General features: G+C 42.6%; 1 protein-coding gene across 4 annotated transcripts in view; it reads left to right on the top strand.

Moving 5' to 3' along the window:
* The window catches only part of LOC111952581 (3',5'-cyclic-AMP phosphodiesterase 4C), a 149,913-nt gene that overhangs the window by 88,796 nt on the left and 36,063 nt on the right, over window positions 1–25,054 (top strand). For 2 of the 4 annotated variants that reach the window (XM_023971405.2, XM_070435103.1), the window contains exon 1: window positions 10,681–11,794. The exons of 1 other annotated variant lie outside the window; for it this stretch is intronic. In XM_023971405.2, coding sequence (XP_023827173.1) covers window positions 11,664–11,794 — 131 coding nt within the window. In that variant the 5' untranslated portion in view covers window positions 10,681–11,663. Of the gene's footprint in view, window positions 1–1,631; window positions 2,390–10,680; window positions 11,795–25,054 lie in introns of those variants that run through there. One more of the 4 variants, XM_070435104.1, reaches the window with a different exon arrangement.

The following is a 25,054-nucleotide window of genomic DNA, read 5'->3' on the forward strand; positions in this document are numbered from 1 at the left end:
AATATATATATATATATATATATATATATATATATATATATATATATATATATATATATATAATAAACAGAGTAGCAGCAACGTAGTGTGTATGTGTGAGTGTGTAGTATGTGTGAGTGTGTGTGTAGTATGTGTGAGTGTGTGGGTAGAGTCTAGTGAGTGTACATATAGCCAGTGCAAGAGAGTCAGTTCAAAACAATTTAAGATAAATAAATAAATAATGAAGGGTGTCAATGTAAATAGTCCAGGTAGCCATTTGAATAACTGTTCAGCAGGCATATGGCTTGGGGTAGAAGCTGTTCAGGTGCCTTTTGGTCCCAGACTTGGCGCTCCGGTACTGCTTAACGTGCGGTAGCAAAGAGATCGGAGACTTTGACCTTTGACTCTAGCCACCTGTAAGGTGTGTAGTGTCTAGGAAAAAGGTGAGGTCAGGGAGTAGGTTTTCTTGTTGTTGAGACAGAGGTTTTGTATAGTACAAGGCTCAGGGGCATTGGCCTTTGTCAGCCCAATCCAGGGTGGATGATGATTACTGTGGCATTTTATTGAGCGTCTGCAGCTACTGTAGCGTGAGAGCGATCAGAGCCAACATGCCTGAGTTTGCCTGTTCTATGAAACTAAACTACTGGGTTTGCAGGCTTTTATTCCAGCCCTTGCCTGTCTGTGGCACAATGTAAAAAAGGCTGTCTCAATTACAGTCTCATCAATAATTCAGCAAATGTGTTATGTACATATGTTGGTGGACTGTCTTTGTGCAAGAGTGACATTGCATATGCTGTGGGTAGCGGTTTCCTGAGAAATAAGCCACTTTTGTATTTCCTAACTACAGGGCTTGAAAACCTCCACTGATGATTTCATCACTGTTTTTTATCCCTGGGTGCAGACTCTACGTCTGCTTTTCATGTGTGTGTTTCAGTGTGTGTGTTGTCTCTCTCTCTCTCTGTGTGTGTGTGTGTTGTCTCTGTGTGCACCTAGAAACTCCACCTGAGTACATATGAGTGCACCCTCACCCCCTGCTACCCCTTATTCGTGGAATCCAACAATGCACCATGTCATTACTTAGCTGTAGGGGGAAGGAAGCCACATTGGGAGGCATGTCGATCCCACATGTCGGCCTTAACTAGGCTAGGGCTGCCAGGAGAGAGTGCGAGATCGAGAGAGACCCAGTAGCAGCAGAAACTGACAAGTCCAGACATACAAAGAAGAACAAGATCAGAAAGTATCAGGAAACTTTTAAACAATTGTATTTTTACTGGAGTTTTCTATTCACTATAAACATTTTCTCCATGCGCCTTTTTAATACGGTAGGTGTGCAAGTTATACTTTTGAACATTTTGCAACCATCTCCAACTTTACCATCTGCTTCTGGCATACTCAAAGTCTTGGATTTTCCTTTCCTCAGAAGATGCCAACGCTGCCGCAGTTTCTTGAATCGAATTCCTTCTTTACTGAAAGGTTGTGTTTTCAGTCTCTTTCACTTTTACTGTTGATATCCTCCTGAAAAGCTCAAAATGGTTGTGGGGACTCGTATGGGCCTTGGTTGCAGCCCCCACAGCTAGCACCTCTGGGGACGGAGGAAGCTCTCCCACACTGCGGAGAGAGGTCAACGCTTGCTCTGCCCTCCTCCTCACTCGTTCCTCATTCCCTTCTCTTTCTCACATTGCTGAAGGTTACTCGATCATGGAGGATTTCCCCTTTCTGTAGAGACAGATGGAAAGACAGAGAGGGATTGTGAGAGACTTTGTTTTAAGAGAGGACATTTTTATCTTTCAAGGACTTTCTACAGCAGTTCTATTTAAGAATCCGTCTCTGGAGTTTGGACAACAGAAGAGACAACCTCAAAATGGAATGCTAATACAGCTATTCAAGAAAGCTATCTGGAGCACTGACTGAAGACCGCTGGTCTTGTTGAGACTTGCGTAGCCTACAGCACTTGGGACTCCTATATTTTCTGCTTCTCCCCAGCCTCTCCCCTTCTCATGACCTACAGTTACCCCAGTATCCTGGTGCGTCAGAAGGGCTTGCGTCCTTTCTTCCCCTCCACCTGGCTCTCCCTGCCCAAAGGTCAGCACACCTGTGATTGGGGGGCTGGTCGGGGGACACCCACCTACCCACCCACCACTCCCTGGGTCTTCCCAGGCGGTAGCAGCATGTGGTGGCTACAGCCCTGGCAGGAGAGCCCTTCGGTGAGGATGAGCTCCATCTGAGCTCCAGCTCGTCTCACAGCTGTTGTGGGTGTGTGGAGCCTCTCTTTTCGTTGTCAGCCCAGCAAGTCATACTCTAGCAGCCAGAAGCTTTGACCCACAATGAACAAAGATCACCGATTTCCAAGGAAAGGGAGCCTGTTTGGCTATGGCCCAAGCAGCCACGGTCGGAGACACTCCTGCTTAGGGTATGTATGTAGAACCGGATCTTGTATGGGGTTACGTGATTATCTTGAGTCTTTTTAAAGTTTTTATATGGCCTTTTGTTTTTTGCAGTCAATTCAAACTCAATCCAAGCAGTTGTGGTTTCAGACTAAACATAATGTTTTGTTATTGTCATATACAGCGGGTTAGGTGCAGTGAAATGTGTTTGTGTCCTTCTGGTTCATGTACAACATGACTGCACAGCACAGGTTTGTATTAGGTGCAGATTTAGCTTTTCAAAGTAGCTGTGATGCTTGTGTGAAAATGTTTGTGGCTATGATTTTGTTTGTAAAAGCAGTACAATTACTTTACAGAAGTTTATCCAACAGCTTTTAGAGGAAGCGAGTGAGTTTTTCAAACAGGCACACTTTTGCCCAGTGGACTTCCTGTTTTTTGGGGTTAAATGGAGCAACTGAATTTATTGTAACATGTTCAGTTTCAGAAATTACAGTTTTTTTWATTTGGTTTTTGTTTTACAATTTTTCTCAATCGCGTACAAGCATTTTTTGGAACAATTTAGTTGATTTTCAAAACATAGCTCACAAGATTCAGAACTCTGTGGCCTTTTGCAAAACAGTACATGTGTTTTCAAAATGTAGTTGCCTTCTCAAAACATAAATACAAGAAGAACATACAGTTGAAGTCAGAAGTTTACATACACTTAGGTTGGAGTCATTAAAACTAGTTTTTCAACCACTCGACAAATTTCTTGTTAACAAACTATAGCTTTGGCAAGTCATTTAGGACATCTACTTTGTGCATGACACAAGTAATTTTTCCAACAATTGTTTACAGACAGATTATTTCACTTATAATTCACTGTATCACAATTCCAGTATGTCCAAAGTTTACATACACTAAGTTGACTGTGCCTTTAAACAGCTTGGAATTCCAGAAAATTATGTCATGGCTTTAGAAGCTTCTGATAGGCTAATTTACATTATTTGAGTCAATTGGAGGTGTACCTGTGGATGTATTTCAAGGCCTACCTTCAAACTCAGTGCCTCTTTGCTTGACATCATGGGAAAATCAAAAGAAATCAGCCAAGACCTCAGAAAAACATTTTTTAGACCTCCACAAGTCTGGGTCGTCCTTGGGAGCAATTTCCAAATGCCTGAAGGTACCACGTTCATCTGTACAAACAATAGTACGCAAGTGTAAACACCATGGAACCACACAGCCGTCATATCGCTCATGAAGGAGACTCGTTCTGTCTCCTAGAGATGAACGTACTTTGGTGCGAAAAGTGCAAATCAATCCCAGAACAACAGCAAAGGAACTTGTGAAGATGCTGGAGGAAACGGGTACAAAAGTATCTATATCCACAGTAAAACGAGTCCTATATCGACATAACCTGAAAGGTCGCTCAGCAAAGAAGAAGCCACTGCTCCAAAATCGCCAGAAAAAAAACCAGACTACGGTTTGCAACTGCACATGGGGACAAAGATCCTACTTTTTGGAGAAATGTCCTCTGGTCTGATTAAACATAAATAGAACTGTTTGGTCATAATGACCATCATTATGTTTGGAGGAAAAAGGGGGAGGCTTGCAAGCCGAAGAAGACCATCCCAAMCGTTAAGCACGGGGGTGGCAGCATCATGTTGTGGGGGTGCTTTGCTGCAGGAGGGACTGGTGCACTTCACCAAATAGATGGCATCATGTGGTTGGAAAATTATGTGAATATATTGAAGAAACATCTCAAGACATCAGTCAGGAAGTTAAAGCTTGGTCGCAAATGGGTCTTCCAAATGGACAATGACCCCAAGCATACTTCCAAAGTTGTGGCAAAATGGCTTAAGGACAACAAAGTCAAGGTATTGGAGTGGCCATCACAAAGCCCTGACCTCAATCCTATAGAAAATCTGTGGGCAGAACGGAAAAAGCGTGTGCGAGCAAGGAGGCCTACAACCCTGACTCAGTTACACCAGCTTTGTCAGGAGGAATGGGACAAAATTCACAACTTATTGTGGGAAGCTTGTGGAAGGCTACCTGAAACGTTTGACCCAAGTTAAAACAATTTAAAGGCAGTTCTACAAAATACTAATTGAGTGTGTGTAAACTTCTGACCCACTGGGAATGTGATGTAAGAAAGAAAAGCTGAAATAAATCATTCTCTCTACTATTATTCTGACATTTCACATTCTTAAAATAAAGTGGTGATCCTAACTGACCTAAGACAGAGAATTTTTACTTGGATCAAATGTCAGGAATTGTGAAACTGAGTTTAAATGTATTTGACTAAGGTGTATGTAAACTTCCGACTTCAACTGTAAATACATAAATGCCTTCTCAAAACTAAAAAATCCCAGTAGATCAATATATTTTCTTTGTAGTTACTAAATCATGATTGTCAAAATTAGAAGTACTGTCCAAAGATGTAGCATTATGGGCAATTACTCTCATTTTATGCACCAAACAATTTCATACACCAAATATTATAATAAAATATATTTAAAAAAGGTGGGCTGCATTCATTCATCAGTATCGTCACAATCCAATTCCATGCTGTTTTCAATACAAAGGTTTTCTCAATGTTTTGTAGACTATATTGTGGATAGTGTTTTGAAGTAACACTATCCACAATATAAATAAGGAAAGGTGAATAAAAAGGAGGAACACAACTGATATCAATCCACAGCAAAGCTGTATTAGGTCACAATGTTGAAGATGATGACTTCGAGGTAACACAACTTTATTCTCTGCAATATTGTAAAAAATCATGAGAATTAGACAGTCCCTGTTGCCTAGATCTTTCCATATGTTGTACATGTTATGACACTGCTGGGGTGCATTAGGTTTTACTGAGTGCCAGAAACAGTGAAATCAATTGTACACTTCTCTTCTGATGAAAAACAACAGTGAATATTCTATTCACTGATAATATTTGTATTTAAGGTTATGCAAAAGGTGGTCTAAGATATGCACGTCCGGTATTAAGGCAATAAAATGGTCAGAAGTTCTGTAAATGTATTCAAGCGTTTGATCATTGCTGTTCTGCTATAGATACATTTCAACACAGATCCCAAAATTGCTTGTACACAATTAAGAAACTGTACTACACAGAAAAGTGTTGCGTGGATGGTGTTGCAGTATGAACAGGCTGGGCTGTGTGTGGACTGGAGATCAGATGTGTCTGTCTGTGTGAGCTTGTCTGTGAATGCACGGTGTATGTCATGTTTTTTGTTTTAATACCTGTCTGGGTAAAAGTTTGCTTGTGTGTGTGCACGCGTACTTGTGTGTGTGCACGCATACTTGTGTGTGTGCATGCATACTTGTGTGTGTGCACGCATACTTGTGTGTGTGCACGCGCACTGGTGTGTGTGTGTGTGTGTGTGTGTGTGTGTGTGTACGGGTGTACTCTGCCTGCTCTGTACACTGTGCTGTAACAGCCTGTGGGAAAGGAGAATAGGATCGATAACACCACCCCTGTCTGCTGATGTCACAACTGGGAGGGGGTGGTGGGAGTCACTCTGTGTGGGTGTGTGATTTGTGCGTGGGTCCGAGTGGGTGTCCGAGTGAGTGTGTGAATAGCCACATGATAGTCCTATGGAGCCACCCTTCACACTGGTTTATATTCGTATACTGTGTGTGCTTTCACCCAGCCGTCTCCTATTAGGAGTGAGGCACCGCTGGGATGGGTGGCACAATGTGGTATTAGCTTCTCCAGGTTAACAGTTGGCTGGGGTCACCAGTGACTCACCCACTGATCAGAGATCCCACCACCACCAGAGGCCTGACTAGATTAGTCTGCCCTCGAGTTCAGATGGGCAGTATTTTGGGATTGGGTTGGTGTGGCTCAATTGGTAGAGCACGGTGCTTGCAATGCTAGGGATGTGGGTTCGATTCTCATGGGGGACCAGTAAGAAAATATATCCACTCATTATTGTAAGTCACTCTGGATGAGAGCGTCTGCTAAATGACTAAAATGTAACATTTGAGTTTCAACATCTTGCTTTGTTAATACTGTGTCTCTATAGTGAAAATCTGGCCACATATTTATTCTGTCCTCTTTATGCTTCATCTGATCTGCTGACTTCTGCCACACTGAGAGATACACAAAGCAAGTCAGTCAGAAGTTATTGGGCACTCGAGTCTCCAGACTGAGATTACCGTTAGACCAGAGAATTGTCATATCTCAATCAGCCAGGCACGTTTCTAACAGCAGCTTCAAATCTAGTTTGCCACAAAGAGAGAGAATGTAGGGCTGTGACGATAACATTATCGCAATATTTTTTCCATGGCAAAAATGAAATCACGAAGCAGACCAAATTCAACCTACTGTATGTAAAATATTGTGTGCTATAGCTCGGAAAATAAATAAATATGATGGATTATAACATAATGATGTTTGTTTGCAACAATATGGCTGTTCTTCTAAAGAAGTTAAATTCGCTTCGTGTTTTGTGTCCTTGCCACAATACTAATGAGTATCGCGATACTGGTATCGTCCCGGCCCTAGTATAATGTAGCAAAACACCTTTTGAAACGCCAAATTAAAACTCTSTATTCTTATTGGACGAGTTCCTGTTGGTGCCTCCTGAATAAGACCCAAGCAGCCCAAAGAACTGGAATGATAAGCATGGCAACAATGACACAACAGCCCTGGTCTGTCCCCCTAAAATAAAGCCCCAGAGCCTGGAATAGTTCCCAGACCCCGTCAGGGCGGCTGCAACAGTGGCTCATGTGCGTCACTACTCCAGCTCCATGTTTTCAGCATGACTGCCTTTCCCCATCACCCTCCTCCCAAAATCATATTGATTCCTTCATGCCCGGCTGTAGGAGATTCAGTCATTTGGGACTAATTTGTGTTCTGCTGCGTGCTGTATCTGTCCCTTGTAGTAGCTGGTCATACATCCTTAATGTAACCACATCTCAAGGCCTTCCAATTGAAGGACTGGCAAAAGGGTGACTCTTACATATTGCTCTTATTTTGTATATTATATTCATCTTTAATTTTCATGTTTCAGAAGGGGAAGGGGGAAGGAATAGTGTGTCAGGAGGAGGTTACGAGATGGTTGGTGTGGATTGAATATAGTTTCGGTTTAGTATCGCGGTATGAAGTGACATCTACTGGATAAAGCCTCTTGGTTCATGTTTCACATGAACAAATTTGTTCAGTCAATTCCAAAGAGGTTTTGAGATGTTTTGAAAGGCAGAATCTCAGGGGAATATCATCAATTCAACTGAGTGTTTACATTTGCCACTCTGCTATAGATCTGTAACATATACTTGTGTATGGAAAGAGTCATTAGGTTTTTAGACTACATGTATGGTTTTAAAACTTCTGCTGTCGGCTACTCAACAGAAATGGTTTTGGAAACATTTACAGTTTCTTAAGTTTGGGGAACTAACAAATAGTGGATTAACTTTATCTTTACTCTCTAAAATGAACCACATTTCTGAGAATGATAATATGCTTTTCTTACAACATAATGTAAATAGTTTACACATTTCATATTTAGGTACAATGTTCGAATTATGAATTGATCGCCACGTGAGGGTGTTAGAAAGTCAGTGATGCAGTACCAAATAGACCTGTGTTCACCATCAGTGGAAGAAGATAAGTGCAAATGATAAGCCTTTAATAATTTGTCTTTGTCATAAAACATTTCAAACTTGACACTCCAGCCAGGCCCCAGAGGGGGACAGTGCTGCGGGGAACACTCTGCTCTGGATATGGTTGCTCACAGGGGAGGGGAACGCAGCATGGTACTGAGGCACATTCTTAGTGCCTAAGCCACCCAGCCCGCCGTCTTTTTTATGACCCAGCACGTTTGTCAGGCACGTTGCGCAATGATCCGAGGGTCCGATGTACAGTATGTATGCCCTTGTCTGTCATAGATTGTCCAGATCATTAAGATGCCTTTAACAGTCCTCCTAACTGGAATATTATTATCCTCAGTGCTGTCAGGACTTCAGTGTTGGGACCAATTCCATTTCAATTCAGTCAATCCAGAGATGATTGAATTGATTTAAACCCTGTCCAGATTTGATTGTTGAGTTGAACCCTGTAGGGCTTTATGGTATTAGCTTTGAAACTTTTTTTGGGGGAGATACTCCGCTCTGCACTTGTTTTTTTAATTGTAATGTTCTCCCCCGGTCTTCCCAAGATGGCTGCTATCACCAGTGCGATTGCAGACAGGGCAATTCTACACTGAACAAAAATATAAACATCCCAAACATGCTCAATAGGTGAAATCTGTGGTGAGTATGCAGGCCATGGAAGATCTGGAACTTTTTCAGCTTCCAGAAATTGTGCTGAAACATGAGGTGATGGCGGCAGATGAATGGCACAACGATGGGCCTCAGGATCTTGTCACGGTATCTCTGTGCGTTGAAATTGCCATCGATAAAATGCAGATGTTCGTTGTCCGTAGCTTGCCCAAACGACGTCATACACACTGTCTGCCATCTGCCCGGTACAGTTGAAACCGGTATTAATCTATGAAGAGCACATTTCTCCAGCGTGCCAGTGGCCATCGAAAGTGAGCATTTGCCCACTGAAGTTCGCTGTGACGGCTGAACTGCAGTCAGGTCAAGACTCTGGTGAGGATGACGAGCACACAGATGAGCTTCCCTGAGACGCTTTCTGACAATTTGTGCCTGAATTCTTTGATTGTGCAAACCCACAGTATAGACGTATTGCCAAATTCCCTAAGACGGCTGATGGAGGCGGCTGATGGTAGAGAAGTTAACATAAAATTCTCTGGCAACAGCTCTGGTGGACATTCCTGCAGTCAGCATGCCAACTGCACGCTCCCTCAAAACATCTGTGGCATTGTGTTGTGTGAAAAAACTGCACGTTTTAAAGTGGCCTTTTATTGTCCCTAGCACAAGGTGCACCTGTGTAATGATCATGCTGTTTAATCAGCTTCTTGATGTGCCACGCCTGTCGGAGAGATGGATTATCTTGGAAAAGGAGAAATGCTCACCAAAAGGGATGTAAACAAATTTGTAAACAACATTTTGAGAGAAATAATATTTTTGTGCACATGGAACATTTCTGGGGTCTTTTATTCAACTCATGAAATATGGGACCAACACTTTACATGTTGTGTTTATATTTTTGTTCAGTATATTTTAATCGCAGTATGCCTGTCATTGGTGTGTGTGTGACAGATTCATGTTATCCTCATTCCCAGAGAGGGTCAGAGGTCATTTACCTGGGTTGCGTTCATTAGGCACTGTATGGAAAACGATAGAAAACATTTTGCTTTGGAAGTTCCCAGAAAGGGTTTAGAGGTCATTTACCTGTATTTTTTTCTTTCATTAGGCACTGAAAATGAGCGTGGACATGACCAGCTAGTGTCACCCTGTCAGTTTTCTTCTGTTTGATGCCTTATGAACATAACCCTGCTGCTGTGACTGAAGGGAAGAAAGTAACGACTATACACTATACTCCAACGTATGTATTTACATTTTTTTAACTGTTTTCACATTGGGTTATGTGAGTGCTCTCAGGAAGAATGTTTCTTTCTTTCTTTGACAGCATGCATCCTCTCATTGTAAAAACCCGTGTTTTGAGGCGTGTGTGGGGCCCATGAATGGTACAGCCAATACGGGGTACAGGAAATGTTGTAACATCCCCTTCTTCCCCCTTATGGCCTCGTGGTCCTCCTCACCTACCTCTCTGTGGGTAACGTCCTTGATGTTCAAAAGGCTCCCCTTTACCCTTCCCCTCCCACATGTCTGCCAACACGTCGACCCGGGCTCTGTGCCATCTTTCTCAGTGGACAAATATTTACCCCTGATTTCATCAGGGACGCTCTGTGAGCTCATGAGCCATTTCAGTCCACGGCTTCCTTAGACCGTATTGATCTGGGCTTTGGCTCCGGGCAGAGAACTTTTGGAGATTGGCTAGTCTCGGAACAAGACATGTTGCTATGTGAGCTGTCACCTAGCAAACATGCTAAAACAGGAGTGGGCAATCTTACCCTGTGAGGGCTGATATATGGGTGCCAGCTCCAGCCAAGTAGTGCCACACCCCATAATACTAATCTCAACCAATCATTGTCTTCAATTTAGGCTTTTCTTAGTAAAAACTGTTCTCAGTTTTATTGTGACGCGCTACAATGTGTTACTGTCACACTCTCTTTTTCTCTCTTGCATTTGTTTTGGGGGGGGGGTCTAAGCAATGTCAAGTTTAACTCTTAAAATGCAGAGAGCGTTTAAAGAGTTAAACTTGGAGACACTCTGAAAGGGCAGGAGCCATGCTGCCTCTGAGACCGCCCCTGTTTTCTCTGACCTCACAGTTCAACTGGTCCACACACAAACACACACATGCTCAGGAAGGGATCACTCACACAGACACACAAGACACATTATATAGCAAGACTTGCACACAAGCGCACCTATTGGGTTTTCGAGAGCGTCCATGCGTATTGCGATGGCTACAGTTGTCAGAGGGAGTTGGGACTTGGTGGTGGAAGACGGAGTTTAGAAAATGCGGAGGAGAGGAAGACATTGACGAGGAGATATAAAGAACGCAGGGGGGAGAGTGTGAGAACTTTGATCAAGCCTTCCTACAGAGATTGTTAAAATAGACAGTGAGAGCCGGACACAGGAATGGAAAGAACAAAATCAAGTTAGTTAATCTGCATGTTTCATTTTCACCTGCATCCTGATAGAAAATTAATTCCATCTTGGAGGTTTAAGTTCTAATCACACAGAGAGCTTAACTGATGCTTCTACATTTAATAATTTAGCAGACTTTATTATCCAGAGTGAGTACATACATTTTTCAAGCTGGTCCCACRTGGGAATCGAACCCACAACTCTGGCGTTGCAAGTGCCATGCTCTACCAACTGAGCCAACTGTTGAATATGCACTGGGTGACAAACTCATCCAAGAAAATTACATTTTTTCCCCCTCCCACAACCACGTATGAGGATGTCCCCCGGTAGAAAAATGTTGACTTTTTGAAAAAACACAGCAGCTTTTCAAGAGGAGGATTTTTCAATGTTTTTGACAGGAGGAATGTTGGCGGGAAATACCAAGGAGGATTTTCCTCAAAGCCTTTCTCCCAGATTCTCACTGAGATTCTCTTGCCGTTTTGGCTTTTCTTGTTGTTGCGGCGTCTTCGGTCCTCTCTGTTTGACATATCATTCATTTGAGTGGCAATGGGAGCCAGGTGCGGCGTGAAGAAAGCAACAGGGTCGCGAGAAAGGAGAGTGGCAAGAGAACCACAGCTGTCAAAAGAGGAAGGAAACAAAGAAAAGCAGAAGTAGAAAGAGCAGAGAAAAAAAGGGGGAAGAAATATGAGTTTGCCAACAAACTGTGTACTCCTGGCCCCTTCCTCGGACCGGTCGTTCAAAGTGCGGAATGGGAATATCTGTGGATCCCTGTGCGCAGTCAACCGGCCCATTGACATTGTGCAGAAGCGCAGGCGGTAATGCACCATTTTTCCCTCTCGCCTATTTCTCCCAAATGTTGCACATTTCTGCTTATGTTTAAGGCCAGTTTCAATKTAACACTGCTCATTCTTCCTGTCTTGGTACTGGTTTTGTGTTACCATTGTTACCACGAGCTGTGCTGGGTCTTAGAAGTGGTGGGAAACTTATTTTAAGTTTCTCTGACGTGGTTTGGTGGTTGGTTGTTTGTCAGTGACGTTGCTATAGCCATGACTGTGACTAGACTATGACTGTCAGGCTAGAATGATGTAGCCAGAGGGTTTATTTTATTGAAGAACACATGGCTTCTCAGCACAGGTGAAGTCTGGGGTCTTCTGGGGTCTTCTGGCATTTACACATCAACACACACGGCCCACACCACACTCAACAGATGGCAATACGTGAAAGGGACCATTTATGTTAGCTATATAGTTTGGACCCAGGGACTTGAGTCCACATTAGTCTCAGTGCTCCCGTTAAAGAASCAAAAACAAAATGTGGCTAATTCTGTATCTGGTATTTAAAAATGCATGACGACAAACACCTGCACCGTGGGAACAAAGTAATGTCAGCCCCAAGTGTTCAAAACTCTTCAAGTCTAATGAACGTTGAGTCAGACATATTGATAGTCCGGGGGTGGTGGCCTGATGAATTGAACATATAGTATGTGCCTAATACAGTTCACATGAAAACTACAGTACTGTATAATCTTTCAAATCTCCTATCTAGCCTCTCATCAGTACTGTGCTTTACATATTAATGCTTTGGGCTTAACACAATTAAGTCATGAGTAGGAGCAGGTGATTTAGAGTTAATACTGTGGATATACACTAACAGGAAATTCAGCTCTTGAGGTTTTTTGTCTGGTGGCGAGAATGTCAGTCAGTGTGAGAGGACCGCCCCCTTTCCTCTTGTTGGGTTCAGTCTCTTTCAAGCGTCCCTCGCCTCGTTTCATTTAGTCTTGTGTCGTCTTTTGTCATCTTGTCTCGTGTCTAGCTACACCCTGGACCTTCTCCATCTTTTTTTTCAGACAATCTCTTGATCATATTAGTTATCTCATACATTAGTATAATACAAGTATTTAATAATACTTGTTTTATTACTGATAGTACTTATACTGAAGTATAAGAATATTGCATGACTGTATGATTATGTTTTGGTTATACTATGAACAATACCGAGTTCTTTAGTAAATTTAACCCGGTGTGATGAGTAATGTGTGGTGATATTAGATGCATCCCATAATGACCAGGCAGCTCAGAGCTCACGTGATTCAGATGAAAACCATTTGACTACCTTTTCATAATGTGCTGCTTCCTGCTAGACCTCAATGACGTGGATGACCAAATGATGGACTGAAAACCTTATGATATGATAAGCATAAACAAGTCTGGATATTATTAGCAGGCTGGCATAGGTAACTGAAATTAGAAGTGAGGTGTTGTCAGACACAAGTCCACGTGCGTTTGTGACTAGGCTCTTGTGAAATTTCCCATGTACGTGCAGCAGCTTATTCCAACGGCAGTCTGAGTCACAGAGAGTATATGTGACCCGGTGAAACCGCCTCTCCTAGAAAGCTATCAGACAGACAATAATATGAGTTTGACCTATGACCCTGTGTGGTTCTACAGTAGCTTGCCCAATTTGCTCCTGGGCCCGAACCAATTTCAACATATTTGGAGATGTTGCACAAAGCCCTGCCCCCTTAGAATCTCAAAGGGCAGTTTGTTTTTGTATTTGTTGTTGGTTGTGTTATGTCTGTTTGAGTTTTTTTTAAGTAGAGGCAGAATATGCTGTATAAACAGACATTTTGTACAACCCCCAAACAAAGAAGGCATAGACCGGAAGGTAAAAACATGTTTAAATTCATTTTGGAGAGACTGTATATTAAAGACTTGGATTCATTATTTCAATGGCATTATTTCAATACCCTTTATCTTCTTGACTGAGGACTCTACTCAGTTCAAACTAATACGTTAGTTTATATAAAATAAAATACATTCTAATAAGATATCAAGTTTTCTTTTGTTCTCCTCTAAAATCATTATTCTGTTGTGACTCATCCCAGCAACCTGCTCCCTGGTTTTGATAGAATAGGGACCCCCAGTTCCTTTTTGCATAAAATAACAAGAACTGTGTTAATTGGGTAGCAAACAAAGCCCCATGCTGATGGAGTTAAAGCCTGTGAAGTGGTCTTATCTGGTGTCCATTAAGCCACACTGTGCTAGTTGATCTGCAACGACTCGGAAACCACTGGTGACTTCAACACACAGCCGTGCTCAGGCACCTCTGCCTCTGTGGTCGATGACAGTGCGAATGAGAGAAAGTTTGTGTGTGTGTGTGCATATGAGAATACAACACACATTAGCTACTGCAGCCCAGTCATCTCTCTCTACCCATCATCCCCAAAGATATCGAAACATGCAGCCTTTATCAGTCTCATCAAACAAACATTGTCATAGAAAAGAGACAGACACTTTTATGTTTCCTTCCTAAGAGACACCAGGCACATGTGACGAGGACGTCATCAGGCCTCAGTCCTCCTCTTATTGGCTGCAAAGTCTTGATGTGAGGAGGAAGTGGAGGAACCTGCCTCACACCAGGGCTCCATCACTTATTAATTGAAAGGCACCTATTAAAGCCATATGAGCCTTGTTAGAGGAGAGTAGCACCCCTGCTCCACTGAGCTTGTTTGTTCCACGGCGAGCCCTGCCTATCTAATTGTGGTCGTTCAATGGATGGTATACGTGGGTTGGATTCAGGGGTCGATGTCAAGGGCCAAAAAAAGACCTGGGTCCCTAATCACTCAGCTGTCAGGACACAGAGAGTGTGTGTGGGGGGGGGGGGTGAACAAGAGTGTGTGTGTGTGTCTATTCTGAGTACAGGGTTAAGGCGGTCTACTTATCAATGTAACTGATGGCAAAAGGGCTGCAGGTTTCTGACAGGGCTGCATTAGTTTATGACCTGAGTGCTCTAATCCATGTATCAACCCTTAACCATTCAAGTTAATGACAAACACCTCATCCTTGCATGGTGTGTCATTAAATTAAGAGTTTCCATGTTAGTGCTAATCAGTTCCCAACGTCCCGTACCCAGCATAATCAATAGGATGAGTCCGACCTACTGATGTTAGTCACCAAAGTCCTGTTCCTATAGCTGAAACCCATTCACATCAACACCAGTCAAATCAGAACATTGGAATATCCTATTTTCACTTGGAAAAGGTATTGAATAGAATAAAACCTTAAAGTTTTATAGTCTTATTACATTGTCAACTCGTTCTACCCCGAMGTGTGTTTGTTGTATCTGAGTGTAACTCTGGCTTGTTCGCTCTCAGGGCATTTCAGAGCGTTGTCAGGTTCTTCGTTTTGAAATTCAAACCGTTTCTTTCGCTCTCGGAGAGTTCAGAGCGCACACTGGACGTTCTGGTCGACGAGTAGGGTTGATCTGAGTGTTCTGACCTCACAATGACAGTCAAGCACCCAAGCTAACTGGCTAACGTTATTTTCAGACACAAATTATTTTCAGACACAAATGAAAAAAACATTTCGCTCTGAACAGTTAACTCGCCCCACCGGAGCTGGTTAGTGTGTTTTCATGTTATCAAGCGGGGTAATGACTAACTGTATTACTGGCAACAATTTATTCAATTTATTTAATTCAACACTGGTGTGCCTGGCCAAAGAGCTTATCTTCATGTCATCCAACAAATGTAAATGCCTGGAGTTTGCTAAATGGCATTGGCACTTGGATTGGAACCGGTGCTTTGGTCATGAAAATACATCTCTTTGGCCACGCACACCAGTGGTGGGTTTGGCGTCTAAATGAGAACGGTCAACGACATCATACATTTTACCCAGTACCAGGATATTTTAGCCMAAAATTTGGTTGCCTCTGCCAGGAAGCTGAAACTTGGCCACAAGTGGATCTTCCAGCAAGCCAATAACCCCAAGCGCACATCAAAMCCCACATATAATTGGTTAAAAGAGAAGTTTGACTTTTTACAACCAAATCTCTATTTTTGATGTAAATGGCATGTTATAGAATGGTCCAGACACTTTTTTTGCAATTTCACTTGTTTTTGAGAAACTTATCGCAACCATTGATTAATTTCYTCATCCTTGTTGTACGGTGCAGGGGCTCTGATTTATTGTTATTATTATTTWATTTTTTTACAAATGCAAACATTCTCAGTAAAGTGATGCAGGTCTTTAGATGTTGTACACATTAAATTGTGTCATTCCAAACTTTATCCGCAATGTTAAATTCAATTTTGTGCGATTTGAGCAGTTTCCCTATCCAGCTGTTCCATTCTCTGTGTAGCATGCTGTTACAGGTAACTGCCATAAAAGGGAAACACCAACATAAATTGTGTTAATAGGGGGTTGGGCTACCACGAGCCACCAGAACAGCTTCAATGCACCTAAGTGTAGATTCTACAAGTGTCTCCAACTTCCTGGGTGGAAGCACCTGCTTTCAATATACTTTGTGTCCCTCTTTTAGTCAAGTGTTCCTTTATTTTGGCAGTTACCTGTAGACTGGACGTAGAGATACCACTTGAGTCACAACAAAATGGAATATAACGTTGAGGATGAAGTTTGGAATGACACAATTTCATGTGTACAACATCTGAAGACCTGCATCACTATACTGAGAGTTTTCCATTTCTGAAAGGACATATTTGGGTGTTTTTGGAACCTTTGTTCATGTTTTTTCAGARCCCCCGTACTACACAACGAGGATGAGGAAATGAATCACTGGTTGTGGGTACGTTAATCAAAATCTAGTGAAATCACAAAAAAAGTGTCTGGATCCTTCTATAATTAAGCAATTAGGCCAGAGGGGTGTGGTGTATATGGCCAATATACAACAGCTAAAGGGTATTCTTATGCACGACGCAACGCGGTATATTGGCCATATTTCACAAACCCCTGAAGTGCCTGATTGCTATTATAAACTCATTACCAACGTAATTAGAGCTGTAAAAATAAATGTTTTGTCATCCCCGTGGTATACAGTCTAATATACCACGTCTGTCAGCCAATCAGCATTCAGAGCTCAAACCACCCAGTTTATAAGAACCCAATTACATCAAAAAGAGAGATTTGGTTGTAAAAAAAAATGAAAGTTCCCTTCTCCTTCAAGAATGGCTGACTATCTCTCGTAGATCCTGTTTATTCTTGATTTGATGGACATTGGTTGGACTGTGAGGTACTGTAGCAGCAGTGTGATTTTTCCTTTTCTGTTGGGAAAACGCATGTTCTGGAATACCACATTTTTCATGACACTTCATTCAGTTTCATGGCTTTTTGTCTCCTCCCTAGGTCGTGGCAGAGCTGATGGTATCATAGTAAGTAGTCACGAGTTGCAGCTGAACACTCTGATGTGTCAGAGTGTTACAGCAAACAAAAGCAGATGGGTGCTACTGATCGGTGATCAACATACTTCCTCAGATGGAATGATTATTCTCGGAATGGCATGAAAATCAAGTACACCCTCTTTCTGGTTAGTTAAAATGCACTTCTTTAAAGAGCCTGTACTTGTTACCTTCCACTGTCAACAGGCCCTTTTTCAGGGGAATTATTTCCACTTGGAGGGGGTGAAAGTAAGACCACGAGAGGCAGGTTCCACACTAGACCGTTAGCCAGTGTAAGATGATTGAAGTATACAGCCGTTGGGTTGTAGCCGTCTCTATTGACAGGCCTGAACAGGGCCCACTACTGGCTCCACCACAGTAGCTTATCTGCCTCTCCCAGTCGTCTGTTCCCCCTACACTGGCACTCTTCATGTAAACATCCTGTTTATTTTTTAAGCGGTTTTCATAGATTACATTTTTGACCTCTGATTCTTGTTTGCTGGTACAGAGCAGAGGCTTAGTTTTCCCGTAACTGTTCAGCCAGAACACGGAACAAAATAGTCAGTTGACAGTAAAGCAAATTAGACCTATCTTTTAGCTTTGCTTTGGAGATCTTTCCAAAAGTGAACCTACTACTGACGTCTTAAAGAAGTTTATTTATGATTCATGTGCTATAATATGGGTTTTATTATCTTATTGGCTCAAGTGGTACATACATTTTTGGTTCAGCTGTGCCCTAACCAACTTACATGCTAAACATGTAATATTTTAAGCAGTTGAACGCTCACATTATTTTAAACTGCTTATCTGGATTACAATGGTTATTAGATTTATATTTGCTTCACATAGTATTCTTAATCCATTTGGTCAAGCCAGTTAAAAAGTCCCGAAGTAATATTGCTCTGGTATCAGCGACATTTATTTGTGTGTGTGCACCGTGCATGCATATGCGTGTGTCATACACACACACATGAACATGTATATCTCATGAACTTCAGAACTACATGTGGTAAGCTCTCTGTATTATGTCCAGTAAATGTGTGTCTCTCTAACCCTGTTGACAGCGAGTCAAGCTGTGGTGTTTGGAGAGTCGCTCCCCACCATTAGGCCAGGGCTCAGAGAGAAATAATCAACAGACTTGGCTCTGTTGACTCCATGTTTCTTCTTGTGCAATGACTTCTCCTCAAGGGCTATATTTAGAAAACATATACTCACGGCTGTATTATATGTTGTTGTACACATTTCCCACTTTTGGTCACCCTGTAAGAATTGATACACAGTGAATGTATTATGTTGTGGGATTTAATTTTGTTCGATAAATAACTTTGTATAACATGTTTGGAACCAATACCAGTATCCAGAATGACACAGATAATGCACCAGATGCTAGCCCAGATGAGAGAGGCTACTAACAATTTCTATCTAAAACAACTTTGGCTAGACTTGGTACAAGAGCATACAGTGTAAAGAACTCTATGTAGGCTAATTTACAAAGGACAGCAAACGTTAACCATGGCATTTGTATTGAAAAGTTCTCAATATTTTGTCACAACCCTGAGATAACTAAGATCACCTATTCTCTTGGCAGCCTGAAGAAAGCCTGTAAAGACTAGAAGGCTGGACCATATCTGTTCATACAGTAGGGTTGAATTGGACTGAATTGAATAGACAAAAGAAAATGGCACAACTGGATTAGCTGGGGTATTTATGCACTCGAGCAATCTCCTTATCTTTAACAAGCTGTGAAATCTACATCATATCCCATTGCTTTCAAACCAAAGGTAATTATAGTACACTGATGTTGGTCAGCTATTTTGAAAAGGAACTTACTGGATGAAGAAAAATATGTTTTCTCGATCTACATCTGACCGTATAAAGCCAGCTATGGTACAATGGAACCAAACAAAGAGTCTCAAAGTGCAAAGCTCAACCTAAATGAAGTGAATACATTGAGTGTTTGACATTGTGTTTGACCCAGGTTTGATGGTAAGTGTTGCAATACTTTACTCTAGACTGGTACGTAGGACCTCCAAGGAATAGTCTGTTAGCTCTGATGCTTTGTCTTCATGAGTAAGCTGTGTTTAGATCTGCAGTTTCAAAGACATTCTTGTTTCTTGTTTTTGGTGGTGCATCAAATCAAATCCAAGTTTATTGGTCCCATACACAGATTTACAGATGTTATCACAGGTGCAGCGAAATGCTTATGTTTTTAGCTCAAACAGTGCAGTAATAATACCATACAATACAAAACAATATGCACATAATTATATATATATATATATATATATATTAGATAGATAGATACAGTGCATTCGCAAAGTATTTAGACCCGTTTTTTTTTTAGCAGAATTCTCTGAACCTGTTTTTGCTTTGCGCTTATGGGGTATTGTGTGTTGCTTTATGAGAGGAAAAAAACGATTTAATAAATTTTATAATAAGGCTGTAACGTATCAAAATGTGGAAAAAGTCAAGGGGCCTGAATACTTTCCAAATAGTGTTTGAAAGAAAAGCAAACTTTTTTTGTCCATTTTAAAATAACATCAAATTGATTAGAAATACAGTGTAGACATTGTTAATGTTGTAAATGACTATTGTAGCTGGAAACAGCAGATTTGTTTTTTTTTWATGGAATATCTACATAGGCGTACAGAGGCCCATTATCAGCAACCATCACTCCTGTGTTCCAATGGCATGTTGTGTTAGCTAATCCAAGTTTATAATTTTAAAAGGCTAATTGATCATTAGAAAACCCTTTTTCAATTATGTTAGCACAGCTGAAAACTGTTGTCCTGATTTAAAGAAGCAATACAACTGGCCTTCTTTAGACTAGTTGAGTATCTGGAGCATCAGCATTTGTGGGTTCGATTACAGGCTAAAAATGGCCAGAAACAAATAACTTTTTTCAGAAACTCGTTAGTCTATTCTTGTTCTGAGAAATGAAGGCTATTCCATGCAAGAAATTGCCAAGAATCTGAAGATCTCGTACAACGCTGTATACTATTCCCTTCACAGAACAGCGCAAACTGGCTCTAACCAGAATAGAAAGAGGAGTGGGAGGCCCCGGTGCACAACTGAGCAAGAGGACAAGTACATTAGTGTCTAGTTTGAGAAACAGATTCCTCACAAGTCCTCAACTGGCAGCTTCATTAAATAGTAACCGCAAAACACCAGTCTCAACGTCAACAGTGAAGAGGCAACTCCAGGATGCTGGCATTCTAGGCAGAGTTCCTCTGTCCAGTGTTTGTGTTCTTTTGCCCATCTTAATCTTTTATTTTCATTGGCCAGTCTGAGATATGGCTTTTTCTTTGCAACTCTGCCTATTAGGCCAGCATCCCTGAGTCGACTCTTCACTGTTGACGTTCAGAATGGTGTTTTGAGGGTACTATTTAATAACGTACCAGCCCGACAGGATGCTCTCCATGATGCATCTGTAGAAGTTCGTGAGGGTCTTGGGGGCCACGACGAATTTCTCCTGAGGTTGAAGGGACGCTGTTGCGCCTTCTTCGCCACGCTGTCTGTGTGAAGGGACCATTTCAGGTTGTCATTGATGTGCACTCCGAGGAACTTGATGCTTTTACCCCTCCACTGTGGCCTTGTCTGTGGATGAGGGCGTGCTCTTACTGCTGTCTCCTGTAGTCCACTATAAGCTCCTTCGTTTTGTTGATGTTGAGAGAGAGAGATTATTTTCTTGGCACCCCTCCGCCAGGGCTCTCACCTCCTTGTAGGATGTCTCGTCATTATTGGTAATCAGGCCTACCATTGTTGACTCGTCAGAAAACTTGATGATTAAGGGAGATATGTGTGGGGCCCATGTGTTGAGGATCAGCGAGGCGGAGGTGCTGTTGTCTACCTTCACCACTTGGGGTTGGCCCATCAGGAAGTGTAGGACCCAGTTGAACAGGGAGGGGTTCAAACCCAGGCCCCTGAGTTTAGGATGAGCTTGGAGTTGAAGGCTGAGCTGTAGTCAATGAACAGGATTTTTACATAGGCATTTCTCTTGTCTAGGTGGGATAGGGCAGTGTGCAGTGCAACGGTGATTGTGTCATCCGTGGATCTGTTGGGGCGGTATGCGAATTGTAGTGGGTCAAGGGTGCAGGGTAAGGTGGAGGTGGCATGGTCCTTAACTAGCTTCTGCTGCGGGTGTCAGGTCAAGCACAATGGTGTGGGGGGTGCAACACTAACATCCCCCTTCCCAAACCAGGTGACCCCTTTCCAACCAATACACAGAGTTTATGCATCACCAGGAACACACACACACCAAAAAAGGTCCAATCCTCTGTTTTCCAACTTTCTCTGCTTCCAGGCCCCCGGGAACATCGCAGAGACAAACACACACACACACACACACACACACACACACACACTTTGATTGTCATAGGTCGGCGAGGCCCCCGGAGCTGGTTCTCACGCCATGCGGAAAAAAAACAGGAGGGGGGAGATATGACTTTTGACTCCAGGCGCTGTGTCATCCTCTGGAAGCCCACTCTGTTGGCAATAACATCTGTCTCTGGCACGGAATAAAAGTAAAGGTCCCTTCAGATCTCTGGGGTTCCCATGAACACCGCAGCGCTGCCCAGCTGGTGTCAATTGCAGGAGACAGGCCTCGCTCCGGTCTGGGCAGGAACGAAGGGGGTCACCAAACCCACATTTTCAGTGGCTGAGGTTGGATCCATACTGACTGACAAGTTTCCTCTAGTCATCTGCACATGGGTCCTGAACAATGTTCCCTATAATATTTTCTAAATTTCAGGTCTGGTGAGCGCAAATTTGAACATTGTGAAAATTCTGTGCAACTTCCGGCGTGCATTTACTGTGAACACTGAGGATGTACCAGCTTTAAATTACAGTTTTAACAGTGGCCAAGAAAGCTACTGTGGCTATCTGATCATGATGTAGGCCTACCAGTGGCCTACCATCAAAAACTATGAAGAAAATGAATCCCATAACATTGTAGCATGGAAATAGCTGTTCTGTCGTTCAGCCTACATGGAAAAAAACATGCAGGGCTTGACATTATTACATATGAGCACAAGTCACTACATGTAGCTCTCACTTTGATCTCAAAACAAGCGCATCTACTCACCACCACTCATGCTGTAAACATAGTCCAGTTCAAAGTGAATGGCACAGATCCATATGACAATGGTCTATTTGCATATAGGCCTACTGCAGCTCTGGTTGGTTATGGCGCACCAGTCTTCTCTCTCAATGCAAAAKAATCATACTCCGATGCATTCTGCCTACAACAAAATCTCTTACATAGTTCTTTTTGTTTCGGTATGTTGCGTTGAAAGTGGCTAATATTGCATTGATTCGATCACAATTTCCACAGTAAAGGGAAACGTTGATAGTGTTAACTAAGGGAGAACACTTTAGAAAGTTGAGTGAAGTTCAATCTCGTGCTTCTCTGCCCCGGCTGATCTTTCTTCTGCTTCGCGGCAGTCTCGGGGGAGCTGGGCGCCCACCCGCAGCTTAGCAGGAACATTGGTCCTGACTGCTTTTTATTAGCTTTAGACGTAAATGTCTATTCTTTATCTGAATGACATCGACCTGAAGGCTTCTTTGAATTTACTCTGTAGAGGAAAGGAAACGTGGAGGATTGTCTTCTGTGTTTGCGGAGACCAGATGACGTATCAATGACACAGATCCTGTTCAGTATAGGATAGTCTTTTAGTAATTAGTAGGCACTAAGTGTGTGTGTGTGTGTGTGTGTGTGTGTGTGTGTGTGTGTGTGTGTGTGTGTGATCGCCTGCCTGTGTGTGTGCCGGTGGTCTCCCCAGATGGCTAGTGTGCCACAGTGATATACATGAGTTCTGACTGTAGTTCAGACTCGAAGAGAAGGGAGAGGAGAAACCGACTGACATCAGAGCCTGAGAAAAATGACAATACCAAGGTCACCACCACCAGTTATGATGCACCTGTCTACCTCATGACCTGCCTGTGACCTTTGTGATACATACACAGAACATCTCATAGAACTTCTTAGAACACCCAACATACTGTAATAAGAGATGATTAATTAACAAGGTCTATTCAGCAGAATGGCACGATTGGTTTAATATTTGTGTGTCAAGTAATTACACGATACATATTCTCCATGTTGTAAGAGGGAAACGACTGTGTAACATCTGAAATAGAGGTACAAACTTGTATTACCTGTTGTCTGGCTGGAATTCCAGATATACAGTTGAAGTCGTAAGTTTACATACACTTAGGTTGGGGTCATTAAAACACGTTTTTCTACCACTCCACAAATTTCTTGTTAATAAACTATAGTTTTGGCAAGTCGGTTAGGACATCTACTTTGTGCATGTGTAACAGTATAACTTTAGACCGTCCCCTCGCCCCGACACGCGAACCAGGGACCCTCTGGGAACCAGGGACCCTCTGCACACAACAGTCACCCACGAAGCATCGTTACCCATCGCTCCACAAAAGCCGCGGCCTTTGCAGAACAAGGGGAACCACTACTTCTAAGTTTCAGAGCAAGTGACGTAACTGATTGAAACGCTATTAGCGCGTACCCGCTAACTAGCTAGCCATTTCACATCCGTTACACTCACCCCCCTTTCAACCTCCTCCTTTTCCGCAGCAACCAGTGATCCGGGTCAACAGCATCAATGTAACAGTATAACTTTATGGCGTCCCCTCGCCCCGACCCGGGCGCGAACCAGGGACCCTCTGCACACATCAACAACGGTCGCCCACGAAGCATCGTTACCCATCGCTCCACAAAGGCCGCGGTTCTTGCAGAGCAAGGGGAACCACTACTTCTAGGTTTCAGAGCAAGTGACGTAACTGATTGAAACGCTATTAGCGCGTACCCGCTAACTAGCTAGCCATTTCACATCCGTTACACATGACACAAGTCATTTTTCCGTCATTTTTCCAACAATTGTTTACAGACAGATTATTTCACTAATTCACTGTATCACAATTCCAGTGGGTCAGAAGTTTACATACACTAAGTTGACTGCGCCTTTAAACAGCTTGGAAAATTCCAGAAAATGATGTCATGGCTTTAGAAGCTTCTGATAGGCTAATTGACATAAATTGAGTCAATTGGAGGTGTACCTGTGAATGTATTTCAAAGCCTATCCTTCAAACTCAGTGCCTCTTTGCTTGACATAATGGGAAAATCAAAAGAAATCAGCCAGGACCTCAGGAAAAAAGAATTGTAGACCTCCACAAGTCTGGTTCATCCTTGGGATCAATTTCCAAACGCCTGAAGGTACCACGTTCATCTGTACAAACAATAGTATGCAAGCATAAACTCCATGGGACCATGCAGCCGTCATACCGCTCAGGAAGGAGACGCGTTCTGTCTCCTAGAGATGAACGTACTTTGGTGCAAAAAGTGCAAATCAATCCTAGAACAACAGCAAAGGACCCTGTGAAGATGCTGGAGGAAACGGGTACAAAGTATCTATATCCACAGTAAAACGAGTCCTATATCGACATAACCTGAATGGCCGCTCAGCAAGGAAGAAGCCACTGCTCCAAAACCACCATAAAAAAGCCAGACTACGGGTTGCAACTGCACATGAAGACGAAGATCGTACTTTTTGGAGAAATGTCCTCTGGTCTGATGAATCATAAATAGAACTGTTTGGCCATAATGACCATCGTTATGTTTGGAGGAAAAAGGGGGAGGCTTGCAAGCCAAAGAACACCATCCCAACCGTGAAGCACGGGGGTGGCAGCATCATGTTGTGGGGGTGCTTTGCTGCAGGAGGGACTGGTGCACTTCACAAAATAGATGGCTACATGAGGCAGGAAAATTATGTGGATATATTGAAGCAACATCTCAAGACGTCAGTCAGGAAGTTAAAGCTTGGTCGCAAATGGGTCTTCCAAATGGACAATGACCCCAAGCATACTTCCAAAGTTGTGGCAAAATGGC

The sequence above is a fragment of the Salvelinus sp. IW2-2015 genome, linkage group LG26 (assembly GCF_002910315.2).
Source record: "Salvelinus sp. IW2-2015 linkage group LG26, ASM291031v2, whole genome shotgun sequence".
Lineage (NCBI taxonomy): Eukaryota > Metazoa > Chordata > Actinopteri > Salmoniformes > Salmonidae > Salvelinus > Salvelinus sp. IW2-2015.